At 39.9% G+C, this 17,169-nt stretch overlaps 1 protein-coding gene across 3 annotated transcripts in view; it reads right to left on the reverse strand.

Annotated features, from left to right (window-relative positions):
* Positions 1–17,169, reverse strand: part of USP32 (ubiquitin specific peptidase 32) — a 62,413-nt gene that overhangs the window by 28,946 nt on the left and 16,298 nt on the right. For 2 of the 3 annotated variants that reach the window (XM_032130307.1, XM_032130306.1), the window contains exons 2-5: positions 13,729–13,856; positions 10,024–10,129; positions 9,381–9,499; positions 6,397–6,556 (exon numbers count right to left, since the gene is read on the reverse strand). In XM_032130307.1, the coding sequence (XP_031986198.1) occupies positions 6,397–6,556; positions 9,381–9,499; positions 10,024–10,129; positions 13,729–13,856 (513 nt within the window). Of the gene's footprint in view, positions 1–2,729; positions 2,958–6,396; positions 6,557–9,380; positions 9,500–10,023; positions 10,130–13,728; positions 13,857–17,169 lie in introns of those variants that run through there. The other variant, XM_032130308.1, reaches the window with a different exon arrangement.

A 17,169-nucleotide genomic window follows, 5' to 3' on the forward strand; every position in this document is an offset into this window, starting at 1 on the left:
TTGTATGTCAAATTGAAATTTTATTGATTTCTTTCCCCATTTCTGTCATTAGTGGCAGTAATTTACTTAAAATAGTAACTTAGGTAACCTGCAATGAGTATGAAGTAGTTGTAACTACCCAGCAGGAACATCACATGATGCACCAAACCTTACACAACTCCTTACTCTCAGCAGCGGAAAGAGTGGAAAAATCTGAATCAAATATCTGGAGTTGGAGGAGTGGAAGGGGTTTGCATTTTCCTGTAAGGTGCTTTTAGACAGTCCAGCCGGAGAAGTGACACCAGTGACAACTGTCCCTTTCCTGTGTGCCTTCAGTGCAGTCACAGAGGTGACAACCCCAGCCCTGCCTCCCCAGCCCCAGCTCCCCAGAGCATCATTCCCAGCTCCTGTGCATTCACACAGTGAGAGAAGAGCTGATCCAGAAGAAAAACTCATTTCCTTTCTCCTCTCCCCCTCCTTCCTGGACAGATCAATCCCCTGATCTGTTCTACTATCCCCTGGCTCTTGGCTGGGTTGCAATCACAAAGTTATTTGCGTTGGAAGAGGCTTTAAAGGTCTCCCCAACATCCTCCATGGACACCTTCCACTGGATCAGGATGCTCCATCCAACCCGGCCTGGAATGTTTCCAGGGATGGAGAATCCACCACATCATCACAAAAACTTTCTCCCTCACATCTACTCTTATTTTAAACCCATTACCCCATATCCTATCACTACAGGCCCTACTAAATGTCTGTCCCCAATACATGAGGAAGCAGCAATCCCAATTTATAAAGGAATATTATTCTATTGGAAATCAAGAAAGAGGAATAGAGGAGTTCTTTGAAGATCAGCAGATAGAAATATCACAGATGTGAGAGCCCACAAGGAGTGAGGAGAATCCCAGGGCTCTTCCCCTTCCCAAACAATGGGAGAGGGGAGGTTGTGCTGCCATTTACAGGAACTGCACTTCCACATTACTGCTCTCATTAGCAAACACAAAAGCATTATTTATGTTCTCTTGTGCATGACCATGTAAATCACTTTGCTTCCCTTTAATCCACCTCTGCAAGTAAGAAGAATAACAAATGTGCGAGTTGCACTTCATTCTTCAAGTGATGCAACACCGAGAATATTTAAAAGCCAGCAGGAAGCTCAAATTGTCCTCACTGAAGAGTAAATCTGCAGAAACCTTTCCCTGGCAGGTGTAATATTTATCTTTAGTAATTAAAAACTGAAAGAAAGTTTTATTTTACCAAAGAACCTCTCTCAAATATCTATAGTAGAAGTTAGTTGTATTCTGATTTTTTTTTGATTGTACTTCACAGATGTTTCTCCATCGTTTCATTATTTCATCTCAGAAAAGAAAGGCTATCACAAAGCATCTTGTCTGTATTTCTGTTCACAGGGGTTGAGTTGGCATGATCATTTAAAAGATACAGAATTTTCAAATAATCACCTTTAAAAGAATAGCTGATAAAAATGTAACACTCGTGCTGATACTTATCTGAGCCCCAGTGCACTGACTTTCTGCACAAGAGCCAAGCACTTTAGAAAGTAAAACTAAATAGAAAATAACATTCTTAGCACTGATTAGGCTTACACAAATCAGGTTAACCACAGGTAAAAATGTGACAAAAGAATACTTCTCATTCACAGTTATAACAAATTGTAGCTCAGTGCAACAGTTCCAGTGAATAAAAGGGAGCAGGATTTATTGGATTGCAGCACACGGGAAGTTTAACTGCAGCTGAGCAGCAGCTGTTGCACAATTTGATTTCTCCAGAGTGATTTTTTGCACATAATCTTGTAAATCAGTCTCAGGATATGCAGGGCACCATCTATTCCTCCATGAGTGCAAGCTAAAAGAAATCTCTGGCAATTTATGGTTATACACATAATCATATTTGTTACTGAAGTTAAATGAAGCACGGGAAAGGCACACTACACTTAATACCCAACCATATCAATGTGCATGACAAAACATCATATTCCACAGAGGTTTTGCAGAGATAAAGGATTTTATCTTTTCAAAATATAAACATTTTTCCTTAATGTCTGTTCAAATCACATCAAAGTGTAAACTGGGTTTTCATTCAGATTACTTAAAAAGATATATATTATATACACAATACAGGCCAAAACCTCAGAACAGACAGGCTTTCTAGGCCAAGTAATTATTCATTTTGGTAACTAAATACATGATATGATTATTTGTGGTCACATGGACATGACACACCTGAGAAATTTAACCAGTTTACTACCACATGCTGATTTATGTCTCCCTCATCACTTGCCCATTAGAAATACGAAAAGCTTTCAGATCTGTAAAATTATGAATAATATTTTTTGTTTCAATTCTCTAAGAATTAGATTAATATAATCACAGGGATGATAATAAGTACAACTGAAGCACAGTCTTCTTCTTGTAAAGGAAGAACAAATAAACACTTTCAAGTCAAAATACCATCTAAAACTGTAAAACGACTAGAAATGAGTTAATTTAGAACATTGCCCAACAGGCAGGTGCATGACAGTGATAAACACTAAACCCCCATGCTACATCTTAATGCCATTCCCACAAAACATCCTTCTAAAGTATTCCATAGACAGCAAGCCATGAATAATCTTCTGCCTTCTGCAAATTTAAAAGCATGCTTTCATTTCAGCCACTGCTTATTACAATTCTTTATACGACCAGAACTCACCGAGTATTCCAATATATGAGGAAACTTCAATATTTACCCACCTATTGGTACAATCCTCTCTGGTTCACAGCAGCAGAAACATACCATATTCCCAACATTTTACCAAGCCTTGGATTGTCCCTCTGTTCACCATGAAGTGCTCCAGGCAGACCCCAGGCCCTGCTGGCAGGGAGAGCTCTTCATGGCGAGGCAGGAGCCCAAACAACTGACACCAAACACTGGTTCTGACTAAGAACTCTTGTTTGTGGCTTTCAAATTAACATCCAGAAGACTCTGGGACTGAGAGCTGCTTTGCAAGACATAAAATAGCCTGGGAACTAAGAGGATAACAAGTGGCAAAATACAGATTAAGTGACACTGAGGCTTTTACTTATTGGCCAGGGCTGCTGTCAGACTTTCATCTTTCTGCTTTTCCTAATTAAAAACAAACACACAGAAAGGGGGATATAACCTCGACCAAGACAGATCCTTGTGTGTGTCAGACATGACTATCCAGGTGTTCATGCAGCAGAACATGGATTATCAGCACCTTAAGGTGGGAACAGGGAAGTGTAAACAGGCACAGCTCCTCTCACAGCACAAGTGTTCACACTTGGGAAAAGCAGCACAGAATGAAACGTGCCCTGAAAAGCAGCTTTAATAAAACCAAAATCTTCACAATTGGCTTCTAGTGGCTTCCACACATCCCTGTTCCCAGAGTGGGTGCCCCAGCTCCAGAATGTGGATTTAACACCCAGCCAGCCCTTTAATGTTCCCCTCACTGCACTTCCCTTTCAGCCTCCCATCTTCATCCTCCCACAAAGTTGACAAACCCAGCTATGACAGAAGTTGCTCCTTCCACAACATTCAGCTTCCATTTTGCTCTGTTTCAAAAACTGCCTCTTCCATTTCAACCACCCTGCCTGGTAATCCAGGGCTTCTCTCATTTATTGTACTAAACAAATGATAAATGTATATTCTAAAATATAATTATTTATACTGATTGCAGTCATAACTGCACCTCAGCAGGTGAGAGCTGTCAGAAAGAACAGAATGAATTTTTCTGACAACAGAGGAGTCTCTTCCATTGAAAAGGGAATTTGGCTGTTATGTAATCAGAACTCAGTGACACAAGAACTGTGTGACAAAGAAGTACAAATTAAACATTCTGTCAGTTCAAAAGCAGCAACCCCTCTGATGAGTGGAATTATTTTCCCCATGGAAAAGGGCTGAAAACCTGACTATCTAAGCCCATTACATGACACTGAGTCACACCAAAATGACACATAAAAAAGGCAACCAGCACCTATGTTGCAGCAGAAAAAATATTTCCAGCTAAATGAAGGAAATCAATGAGGTGTTCCCTGAGTCAGTGTGACAGAAATGTGAGATTTACAGGCTCCACTACAGTGCTGTTCAATATGATGGCTTAAAATATATATATTAAAAAAATGAATTTAAATGCATATGATTGTACTGCAAAACTGAGAAAATCCAAACTACTGCTACTTGGTCATCCTCAGGTGTAAGACAAACTCATATCCCTGAAACAGCTTTTGTAGGAACAAAGGCCAGTTATTTTGGCAGCTTTCAAATAAAATTATTCATATTTCTGATTTAAGTGAAACGGAACAAAATTTGATTAAAAGCAGCAAGTGTGTGCAACTTCCTGTAACTTTAAAATTTCATTTCTAATTATGTGTTGAGAAATGTAATTAAAGTCATCTGCACACCAAAATAAATGTTATTTACAAATGAAAAATTAGTATTCCTTTGTTTCCCTGATAGCCTGGCTCATTAAGCAAATTTAAATGGAGTCACTGATGCTTTGCAGTGAAATGGTGGCTGTTTCTAAATCAATGGGAATAACTTTGCCTGTTTTTATCACTGCCATTTTTCATGGCTCTGACATATTGTTCAAGAAGCTGGATGGGAAGCACAGTGTGAGGTAAGGCTGAGGAGGGGGGTTTGAGGCTTGTGCCAGGAGATCCAGCGGGAATGAGAAGTTCCTGATTGCACCAGCGAGTGTCATGAATTACTTTGCATTTTACAGAAGAAAGTGAAAACCTTTCCCTCTTTCTCTGTATTATGGTGTTTGCCTCAGTTTACCAAACATTATCTCACTTCCTGGTCGTTCCAAAGGGAACCATTCTCCCAGGAAAAATATTAAGAACAAGCCTTCATTTAGAGCAAAGGAACTGTCACAACAGCTCTCAGTGTTTTACACATTCAGCTGTGTTAAAAATACTTCTGTACTGGATTTCTTACTCTTTGGAGTGACCTGATTAGGCTGAAATTACTTCCAAATGCTCAAGCACTTATATTTTCCTTAGTTTTGCATCTGTTGGATGAAATTCCTACACTGTTGTAAATCACATGGAAATTTAGTAAAATTTAATTTTATCTAGAGGTCCAAACATAACTGTCACATGAGCTTTCCAAATCTGTGGACAATAACCACATCACCTACATGGATTTCTGGAATTCACTAAAAAGCTCAATCCCAGCTCTGACACGATGGTAACAGTGACAGGGATATCAAAACCAGAAGTGAGAACAACATTAAACATGAAATAAAATCTATTAAAACAGCAGCTGTTAAATTTAATTCTTTTTTTAATTCCAAACCTCAGTTTCAGTAAAAATAAACTTTCTGTGAAAAGCTCAGTAAAAACTGTTCTGAAAGTTTCAATTTCAAAGCATACAAAAGAGCAGATCTCAGTTTGATACAGGTCAAGATCTTTCCCAGAACACTCAGAGGGTTGGGGTTTTTTCCACACACCTCTCTCCCTACCTTGTCTACGAGACCTCAGAATATTCGTGGTTTTCTGTCACCTCAATGTCTCCTGCAGCCTCTCATGTAATGTAAATAAATTACCTGTTCATAAACTCCCAACTTAATCATGCATTTTCATTTCAGATGGTCAGAAAATAGTTTGAATGCCCATATTTAAAACCAAGAGGATAAAAAAGGGCACACTGCTTTATTCAAGCAACCCACCCATTAGAGGATTAAATGCCACACTGACACCAAGGAGGAAAATCCATGAGAGGACATAAAACACAACCAGACTGCTCAAATCCCTGACATCTCCACAACCAACTCCCTTCTCCCAGGGATCCTCAGGGATGGAATGGATGCTTGCATTACACTGGTACATGAAGTGTCATTTATCAGCCTTTTGTTTTTAGATTCAATTTAAAAACCAGCTGTTCCTTCTTTTACGTTAACACAGACATAAGGAAGCACTTCTCCTCTGGAGACAGTTCCTGAGGATGCTTCTCTTTAGTTAATTCAGTTCCCTGCCTCTACCACATGCCAGGAATATTATTTATTTTACTGGAGAAGCAAATTAAGAGGTAACACTTATTTTTGAAACAAATATTATTTTCTCAACTCTCTCAGTAGTTTTACAACCCACTATAAAGACCAAAAGTAAACCCAGTATTACCAGTCAGCCACTTCAGAAGATACTTTTTTTTTTAGCTTGCTTGGCAGCAAACTTCTATAGAAGTGTGGTAGCCTCAGCATTATTATCTCTTAAAAATAACAACCCAGTGTCCTTGTACACAACATTTTACACCACAGCATGGAAAGCAGAGAACAAATGAGCTCAGAGAAGGAATTTCTCTCGCCGAACCGAATGTAGCGGAGCAGGGAGATTGAATGAACAATGATTCTGCCTGTGAACTCTGGCAGGTTTTTTTAAGATGTGCACCTTTACTCACAGTGTGTGACCCCAGCCAGGGTCTGGTAGAAGGTTGGGGTGTCACTGTCATCAGTGAGGGTCACGTACACCCCTCCCGAGAGCAGCCACCGCGAGAAGGTGAAAGCGTCTTTGTTGTGCAGCAGCCAAACCCTGAACTTCTCATAGTTCACCTTCTCACCCTGCAAGAAAAACCAGAAAATGGGAGCTGTTTTTCTCACAGCCAGTAAACAGGAACCATCCAGCTACATGAACAAAAACTGGGACAATCTCCTAGAAAAATAAGTGCTAATGTAATTTTTCTGCTTGGAGCCATGCCTGTTTTTCCCTTTCCTTTTGAAACGGCAATGGGAGGGAAATTAACTTTCAGTTCTCTCTGCATTTCAGCCACCTACTCAATGTGGCCTTTGGAAACTCATTTACCCTGAACCTCAGGTGAAAGGGATGAAAAGAAAAATGGTTACTTGCAATTCAAAACAGCAGAGGTTATTTTGATGAATTTAAATGTATTATTATAGATACCAGCTCTGCTGTACCAAAAAACAGGTGCTATAAAATCACAAACGTTCTGTTCTATCTGTGCAGGTATACCAACAACACAGAAAAATCAGATTTGGGAATAACTAATGCTGTGATTAATCACTGCAGGAACTTGTGGATTTTTTTGACGTGACATTCCCAGGATCTGCTCACTCTGTGTCTCTTGGAGCTCCCTGTTCAGGAATACATAAAATCTGCACACTCACAGAATTTCTGTGCTGTTTAAACCATTTATTTGAATCCTTGCCAAGCTGTGGCCATGAAACCATAGGGATCAGCAGACTAATTTTTACAGAACCTACAAAACTACCTCAAATAAAAGCAAACCCATTATCAGTAGACAAACTCATTATATGGAGAGTCTCATCTCCAGGGGAAATAAACAGGGGTCTGGAAAGTGGAAGAGGTTTCAAGTCATTGATTATTTAAACTCCCCTCATATCACAGACCATTAAACTTCACTGAATTACATCTCTACAGAATCCAACCATTTGCATTTGGCCACGGACTATCTGCAACTGCCAAATGCAGAAAATTGAAAATTCACTATATTCCCTTTGCCAGGCTGCTCCAATGGTTCATCACCAGCACTGCTAAAACATTTGCTTCCTATTCCCATTGCAGGGGATTGTTTCAGGTCCAGATACTCATTCTTTTTATGCCTCTTTTTCTAGACTAAAGAGTTTTATACTTTCATCCAACAAATCACAGAATGGTTTGGGTAGGAAAAAGACATTAAAGCTCATCCAGTTCCACCCCCTGCCACAGGCAGGGACACCTCCCACTGTCCCAGGCTGCTCCAAGCCCCATCCAACCCGGCCTTGGACACTGCTAGGGATGGGGCAGCCACAGCTGCTCTGGGCACCCTGTGCCAGGGCCTCCCCACCCTCACTTTTATTTCTTATTCTTTCATTTCTCCAACAGTTTGGATCAAGAGACAAGAACATTTTCTCACTCCCTTTTCCACCCTTTCCCTCTACTTTTTGCACTGCTCTTTGTAAAGGCAGCAAGAGCTGTGTCATTAGAACTCCAATTTTCCCTGGAAGGACAATGAAGAGGGACAGAAAAACTTCAGATAGGAGGAAGAAAGCATTTGAAGCAAGCAATGATTACAGCTGAACTATGATGGAACTTGAGAAACAAAAGGAAAACTCAGATATACTCCAAAGCTTCTATTTCTAGCTGAGTACACGCAATGATTCTGATGAACAGAAGTACCTATGAACATTATGCTTGAAATCAAACCCATCCTCTCTCTATAAGGCAGGCAGGAAGGCCCACAGCAGGAACATTAAACTTTCTCACTCTCCAGCAATGACCGTGGATGATTAAGAGCCCAGTAAATCCTGCTGAGTGGGTTATTACACTATTTTCATTTTAAAAGAAAAATCAATATGCAGCATTTTCTTGAACAGGAAAATGCTCTGAAGCCCAGATTGATACTCATCTTCCTGCAAGTCTTCATAAAGTATTTCTGGATTTCTTGGACAGCGTGCAATTAACTTGCAGGGTGCAATTCATCACACCACACTGATGGGAAATTATAAATAGGAAATGGCACCGTGGGTCAGGTCCAGAAGCTGGACTGCAGTGGACACAGGATTTATGATTCCAGCCAGGACTGAGGAATGCAATCACTGCCTCCAAAGCCAACAGGACACCAGGGCCAGATCAGAGTCTGGCTCAGGCAGTGCCCACAGCCAGAGTTATCTCCAACACAGACCAATAAAATCTGAAGCAACTAAGTAACCTGACAGCCACAAATAAAGCTTCCAGTCAATCTGCTCAATGCTTTCGCCAGAGGAAGGTACAATGATGTCTCCATTCTGCTGATCTTAGTCCTCTGATAACAAACCAAGCAAAAACCACTGAAAATTCATCAGGATTCCTGGAGCCCAAGAATCACCTATGAATACAGGGAAGTACTAATTCCCTGGTTTAGAGGAAGACCTCAGCAAGCTCCATAAAGATTACATTTCTCAAACAACCTAAAGAATAATTAAATGTTGTAGCTCCTGGCAGGAACAGTGATACAAAAGCAATAATATAAAACTATTATTTTTAAGCAACCACTGCTGTCAGGCATTTTTAAATCCAGGGTGCAGATTTTCTTTCTTCTCAGCTCTGTATTCTAGATTTCTTCCCTGATTACAAAAAAATGTTCACATTAATGACTTAAGTTCCCACCAGCAATATTAGTATTTAAATTTACCTGATGACATGATTACCCTTGGGAAATGATCTCTTTCCAAGCAGCACAGTAAGTACAGGAGCACAGAGAATGCCTGCATTTATACACCAAATGCTGTTCACATCAATACAAATTACATGTAATACCACAACACAAAAAACCCAATTTAAACAAGGTCAATTTGTTCCCATACGTGCATGAGTATGAAAAAGAAGCCACTTAATGTAATCTTGACTTTTTTGTAAATGCAACAGGAGAAGAGCTGCATGAAATACCTCAGAGAAGCATTTCTTGAGTGACTCTGGGACCTTCCCATCAACCACATGCAGCATCTTCTCCATCTCTTCACGGACAACATAACTCCCAGATTCATTAGAGAAGAGGCTGAAAATATCTGAGGAAATAGAGATTTGTGTAAACATCTCATGGCAGTGACATTTTTCAAATTTAAAGTTTACAACTGGCTGAGAACGTCAAAGGCTATGCAACAACTAAATGACTAAAAATTTAGGTTGCTCCAGTTTCAATACAGGTCCACAAGGTTTAGGTCAAGATCTCCCTTTTCTTTTACCATTGTAATCAAAGGGAAAATAAGTGTTATCAAGTCAGATTAACAGAGAAGACAAAACAACAGAAGTCAGTAGGCAGATGCTTTTATTTGTTTTGAAAAATATCAATGCCATCCTCCTTCCTCTGCCCACATACAGAGAGCATCAGGCTTTCTGCAGGATCCCAACACTGACATTTCATGATGACTTAGCAAATATTTCATTTTGAATGAATATAGAAAACAAAAATGCACTTAATTAAAAAAAATACAGACAAAAATGTTTCCAAAAATCCTGTCTTTTATTGTAAAATGTGTGCTCATTTTACGCTCACAGTCTTGTTGTTACTGTTTTAAGTTACATCACTTACATTTTGTTTTCTCCTCCTCTCTGCCTCTTGTAAGTAGAACTAATCCAACTATCAAGTTATTGAAGTGCAGCCCTTTGGATATTCCACCAAATGAACAGTAGATAACCTAGAAGAATAAATTAGAGAAGTTAACCAAAAATAGAGAAGTTAACCAGAAACAGGGCAAACATGTCAGAAATAAGAAGAGCAGCTTGTACTGAGGCTCCATCTTATGTGGTTTTTAGGCTCATCACCTCACATTCAGCTAAACACACTTCAATCATTAATTCTGTTACACTTTTGTAGCTCTTCTGGTACCTATAAACAGCCTTTACTTAGGGAAACACAGGTACCAGTCATAAAGAGCAATATAAAAATCCCATGTTAGAACCCTCCAGTGAAGACACTTCTCACTTGCTCATGGTATTGTTTCCCCACACTTCTTTATCAGGGCTGAAATCTCCTCCAGGCTGAGCTCTGATAATCTCAAAGGCATCAAGGAGATGCAGCAGGAATCCCCAAGCCCAGGCTGGTAGCAGAGAGGGGAACTCCAGAGCCCTGTGAGTCACAACACCATCACAGGGGTGGTTTCCACCACAGATCAAAATTAAGTCAGGACTGGGAGTGCCCAAACAAAACCAGTCCTGGGCCTGGCAAGGTTAGACCCGGCCAAGCCACACAGTGCTGTGGTGGCAAGAAGGTGATAAAGGAACACCTGACACAGAGTGGCTACACCAGATCTACTGCTGCTCCTGCAGACTGGCTGGAGACACCTCGACAGTGACCTGCAGAAATCCTCTCCTTGTCCACACGTCCATCTGTCCATCCATCCATCCATCCATCCATCCATCCATCCCTTCAGATTACTAAAATCTGTCTGCAGGCAGGGCAATGTAAATCAATGTACAGCAGGCTTTAATTCTCCAGAAAACATCCTGCAGAACCTCACTTCCATCCCACAGCGTTACCCAAATTTAATTTCCACAGGGGGCCCAGACCAGCCTCTTCTGTTACTCCAACTTGAATCCATTTACGAATGCTTGAAGGGCTAAATTATTAAAGCTGAATTTGTGCTTTATTTGGACACAACAACTGTGCAGGCTTCAAGGCAGAGACTTGAATTCCACACTTTTTATGCCTAATCCTTCTGTCTTCACCAGATGCCTTCAAGGCTACACAGCCCATGTGGGCAATTTTCCTCCATATTACACTGGACTCAATACTTCTTTAAAATATGCAGCTAAAATATCCACTCACTTCTGCTGAACTTTGTACATCTCAGCTGCGATATCAGATGAGCACCAAATATTACATTTATACATTATTTCAACACAACACAAGAATTGCTCATGAGATAAACAGAGAAAAGGAATTCTATGGATAATATCCAAGGTATCAGTATTTAATATATGTAATTACAACCACGGGCAGCTGGCATTGCTTGGAGTTTAGCTGCTTAATCATTCCTTGGGAAGAGTTTATAAACACTGAGTAGTCACGTAACACATCAGTTTGCATTCCTAAGGAAGGAACTCCACATTTTTTCACATTGGTGTGGCACTTGGAAAACTCCTAACATGCACCATCAAAATGTGATGCAATTCTGTATTTTCCAAAATTACTTAATGCTGTTGCAGCTTTACTTAAAACAGCCACACCCAGAGAGAATCACAGCGATTTACACTTCAGGATGTAAAATTTACTGTAAGTATATGGCACATAGTAATTTTTTTCATAAAATTTAAGCCTGACATGTTCTGTTGCATGGGCAACTGAAGAGTATAACAAGATTTAAAAACAAAAGCTGTGCTCATGCTTGCCACCACCTGACCAGCTTTCTTGCACTTTAACAACACAGACACATCTCTAAATTTCCTTTTATTAACATCTTCAACTCCATTTTCCCAAGAGATCCTCCCAAGAACATTATTGTCCTGAACATTTAAAAAACGTTTTGTGTGCAGGACAATCACACAAATTGTTTGACCCAAGTTCCACTGGTTTCAGTCCTGTTTTATGTCCTAGTTAAAACTCCTGTGTTTTTAATTTAATAAATTCCTGAAGGCCTCTCACTCCCCAGGTATGAAAAACCATTATTCACAACATGCAGAGCACCCAGCCCAGCAACCTGAGGCTCCAAATGATCGGTTTTAATGAGTGAAAGGCAGAAAACTCAGGGGTTTTAGCTGCCTAATGACTTTGCCTGCCTCTCCCAAACCTGAATCCAGGATTTACAAAGCATCCCTTGACTCAAATTCCGATTTTGGCCCAATTTACAGTTTTCAAGTTCACAGATTTGATACTGCACTGCCTGAATATGAATGCTACGAGTACATCATAATTTGTACTCGAATTTTGAGATGAGTTCTGATGAGAAGCCATCAAAAACCAATTATGAGTCTTCCATTAATTTTATTTCACCACCTGGAAACCAAGAACTGCTCTATAACCATAACGAGTGTTGAAAGAGACAATCTGTGTCTTTAAGGACAGATTTTTTAAAAAAATAAAATAGAAACTAGCCAGCAGACATTTGAAGCCCCAGAATTTCTGTTTGTGACCAAATCAGTAATTTAATCCTTAATACTGACATAAAAGGGATATAAAAGTACAAGTTAACTCGTACCATAAAATTCTCAGTATGTTACACTATTTCAAACCAACCATGCATTGTGAAAGATACATTTTTTGTTTCATCTTAGGGGTTATCAACTCTCAAAGCATCCAGAAAACACTCAAAAATTAATACTGAAGACAGGCTTTAAACTCTGGGCAAATCAGGCCCCTCTTTTTCCGCTGCAAATTTTCCTGCTAAGCCTTAAACACCCACATAAAAAGCAAACTGTTTACAGAAGTAAGTAGTATCATCCTCTTTGCCAACACTTAGGAAAAACAGGGGGAAAAAAAAGAATGGAGAAAAGACTAAGCTTAGGAAAAGGAACTCTGGCAGAGTGTAAAACCTTCAGCAATGCACACTTCAGCACTCACATTATCTAAATAAAACTGGGAGCTTGCACGCTGCCTCTGAGGTCAACAGCTCTGAGCATGCCAAAAATAGAAGCTGCGACTAGAAATGACATGAAGCAAGAGATCATTTGAAAGGTCTGCCTAATCTTTGTCTCTCTACCAATAATATTTTCATATCTCTCTCAAGAAAGGGGTAACTTCATACAAGACAATAACTTTGTAAACATGCAGGCGTGCAGGTTGGTATTACTATTTTTTTTTAGACATATACACAGGGATATATGTTTATATCCATGTAATAAATTTTGATTCTGGCTATTTGTCAGTTCTTTTATACATTTGTTATGAACAAATTTATTTTTAAGAGCTCGTAAAGATTCATCTTCAGAAAATGAAGCAACAGCTACTGGAATCTCAGAGAAACCAACAGCAAGTGTTGTTGGAGTAAATAAAATCTGTTACAATGGTCTTGTTACAAATTCCCAATCTTTTAATTGCCCAACTTTCCATCTGGATATTCAGGTTTACTTCAAAGTCATCTACCAGGCATTAATAGGGTTGGGAGCAGTAGCTCAGCTCATGCTGATTCCATGAGCCAAGTCTGGAATATCATTTTCAGGCAGAGAAGGTGCATTGTGATGTTGCATAAAAAATGGGAGGCAATTCAATCAACTCCATAAACGTTTGTGTGTGCCCCATCCAGCTGCCCATTATCCACTGCATTTGGCTTCCCAGGAAAACAGCAAGTTCACAGCTCACCTCAGCAACTTTGGGAGGGACCCCATCACCGAGAACTTCCCTGATGAAGCACTGCTGGGTCATATAATAGGAGAGGCCACAAGTTCTCTTGAAAGCATCTTTGAGCCGCTTCAGTTCTATGTCTGTAACTGAGAACAGAGCAAAGAAAAGAAGATTTGGTCAATAAAGATGTTACAGAAAGGTAATAGCTTAAGGAATCTCCAAATCCTCCCCTCCCTACATTTACCTTTACAATAAAAAGAGATGAAGAAATTAAACGCGTGATTTCCCCTAAAGAGTGGGAAAATGGAACTGGAGAAAATGAGATCTAATAAACTACTCTTGCTTGAAAAGAGAGAAGGGAAGCAGACCTACAGTTACCATCAATGTGAACAACAGCTCACTGCCTAAGTTTTCTGACTACAATAGTGGATTGTAATTTGTTCTAAATTCAGCACCATTCTTGTTGCACAAAGGAAAATAAGGCAGCTTTATGATCAATTTTGCATTGCATGTAAGCCAGAGAAATTATCTGCAACCAGCAGTGGTGAATATTATTAAGAGCAGCTCCAACAGCATCTTTCAGGCAGTTTCATCTGTTAATCAGCCTGCTTTTCTAAATTAAAACAAAGAGAGTACTTCACCACCACTACAAGTTCATGAGACAGTGCAGTGAGGTGTGATTTAATAGGAATAAAATGTTGGACTACGTGTAATTCTTCACCCAAGATTCCCTTGCACATCCAAAATCTGCTTGCCAGCTATACCTGTTCAAGCTTGTTCACAACTGTAAAGGTGGAAAATGTGATGACATCCCGCTCATCCTGGCCTGGGAGCTCCCTGGAAAGCAGTGCTGCCTTCAGATTTTACAAGCACAAAGCAACTTTCTAAGAAAGTGTTTAAGAAAGGAAGGATCTCGTGGAACAAAACAAGCCCTCTGTCTAAAGCCAAGCTGCAGGGAATGGCACACGATGCCCTGGAAGTTCCTGTGGGGTGCAGGAGGAGTATTTACCATGCAGAAGCCCAGAGAAATGATGCTGCACATGGGAGCTGTGTCACTGTATTTATAGCAAGGCATTTTCCTTACCCTGCTATCACACGCCAGACAGAAACAACACTGCCACGGCCAAAGACTTGTGGAGCTTCTTGTCAGCCAAAAAAACCCAGAGCACCTGAGGGCTTCATCCAGCACTCAGTAAAACTTCTACTTTTCAATTAATTAATTCATTCATCAAAAGCAAAAATCAATCCTTAGAAGTAAATCACATTAAAACATTTCTCCCTAATTTTAATCCGAGTCAACACCGAAACAGATCTTGGCTTCACTTAGCAATTGTGTGTGGAAACAGAAATTGGGTTATGTTACCTCTCAAATTTTATTACAGATTCTAGGTACTTACAGATTCTAGGTACCATAAAGAAAAAATTCAAAGTATCTAAGGGATAAACCTCAATTGTGACCCACACAGCACCAGAGCTATCAATTAGCACAGTGGTGATTATCATTATCACACATCTTGTTTTACTAAAACGAGCCTGCTTTAATTACATGGCAGAAGAATGTTGGTTTCATACTGTTACCTGGCTTACGAGGTTTTTAAATTCCATTATTTCATATTAACATCTACCCAGAGTCACTGTGTGCCTTTCCATGTGATGCTTTAATGAACACTCAGGGAGGAAATGAAGAGAAGCGCTTCACCTCCTCTCACCTCTAAGCACAACGTCACTACAGCAAATCTTCAGCCAGCAGGGACAATTCCCCACACTTAATGAGTGGTGGGATTGCTTGGGGAACATGGATAGGAGAAGCTACTGGCTTTGTAATTTTGGCAAAGCAAAGCAAACAACCTGGATCCTAGACTAAATCAAGCAACAGTTCTTGGATGAAAATATTCTCATTTATTGCAGTTTTTAAATGCCTGCACACACACACATATTTTTAACAAAAATAGACTCTGTGTTCTGTTTTTTTCTCCCCCTCTGTTAATTTTTTGATCTCCTCACCATTTAATCCAATCTGGTTTGGGGTTATTTGGCAAAAGTTTCTATACAAACAAAGCATTTGCTAAGCTGATGCTTACAGCATCCATGACTGCCCAGTGTGCACCCCAGGCAGTGCTCAGGAGTAGGAAAATCCCATATAAATGTATTTCCCATAATCCATGGGAGTGATTGGAGTGCCAGTCAAGGTGAGGAGAAGGTTAGGCACAAGACTTGTCAAGCAATACTCTCAAGACTTTCAAAAAGAACCACACTATCAGTATATTTAACAGGCATGGTAAGTGGATGCTGCCAATCCATGTTACATTTCAAAAGCAAGTTATTATTGCCAGAGCCCACTCAGTATTATTGTTTGCAGGCAGAAACTACAAAAAAGGTCATGGAATAGCAGGAAAGGTAATTACTTCCATTCCTTCCCCAGGAGCCATTAAAATGACTGATGCTGGCCATTTAAAATCATCTGCAAAGCTTTGTAAAGATAAGTTCATTATACATTTAGATCCATGCACATGAAAGTACAACTGAAATGAGAAGAGCATAAATCAAAAATATTATCAATGTTTACTACGAGTCTGGAAGGCAAAATATTTGAATACAAAATCCCAACACGAAAGCACCAATTATTCAACAGAGATAGAACACGATAGCGTGTTGAGAGGAAATAAAACTAAGTCTTCAATTATTAAAGGAACATTTCTAGAAGCAATACATCTATTACTATAATAATATTAGAAATTGGAGCACTCACATCCCCAGAAGCTGCGTTTTTTCTCTCAATTCCACAAGCCCAACACGGGAAGCACCACAGAACACAGAGGCGTTTTTCATCCTGCCTTTAGACACCAGGGTAGTTGACAAACCTGCCTCCTACACTGACTGAAGTTCTTTCATTAGGAGTATTCACTTTTTCCAAAGGCACAGACTCCCCAAACACTTCCAGGAGCCAGTTGTCTACGAACACCTCTGAGAAGAGCATTCACAAGCTGCTGTCATTAGACACACGAGACAGACACTACACTATGGGGTGCACCCTTGTTGTATTCACAGCCTGACAGGGAAAAACAGACACTGACAACTTCCCAGAATAAGCTCATGGTAGCAAACACAGCAAAAACCATCTTTGCATCCCACCTGCCAATAACAGGTGGCACAACCTCAATATTGCTGCAGGGAAAGTGACTCAACTGGAAATGCACATTTAATTCCTTACACCTTGAGACCACACAAGCGACCTTTTGACTGTAAGGTTGATTCAAGGTAACAAAACCAAGTTTCACTAATTAGATATTGTGTGATAATTCTTAAAAAAAAAAAAAAATCTATCTGCCCACTTCCAAAAACCACCAATGAAGCAAAGTCCCAGACTGTCACTGTGTCTATGTTAACTTTGCTAACACAAACCTCCTGTGCCACCTCAGCTGAAGGGTTTCCAGTAAAGCTGCAGACAGTTTAACAGGA

The sequence above is a fragment of the Corvus moneduloides genome, chromosome 20 (assembly GCF_009650955.1).
Source record: "Corvus moneduloides isolate bCorMon1 chromosome 20, bCorMon1.pri, whole genome shotgun sequence".
Classification (NCBI taxonomy): Eukaryota; Metazoa; Chordata; class Aves; order Passeriformes; family Corvidae; genus Corvus; species Corvus moneduloides.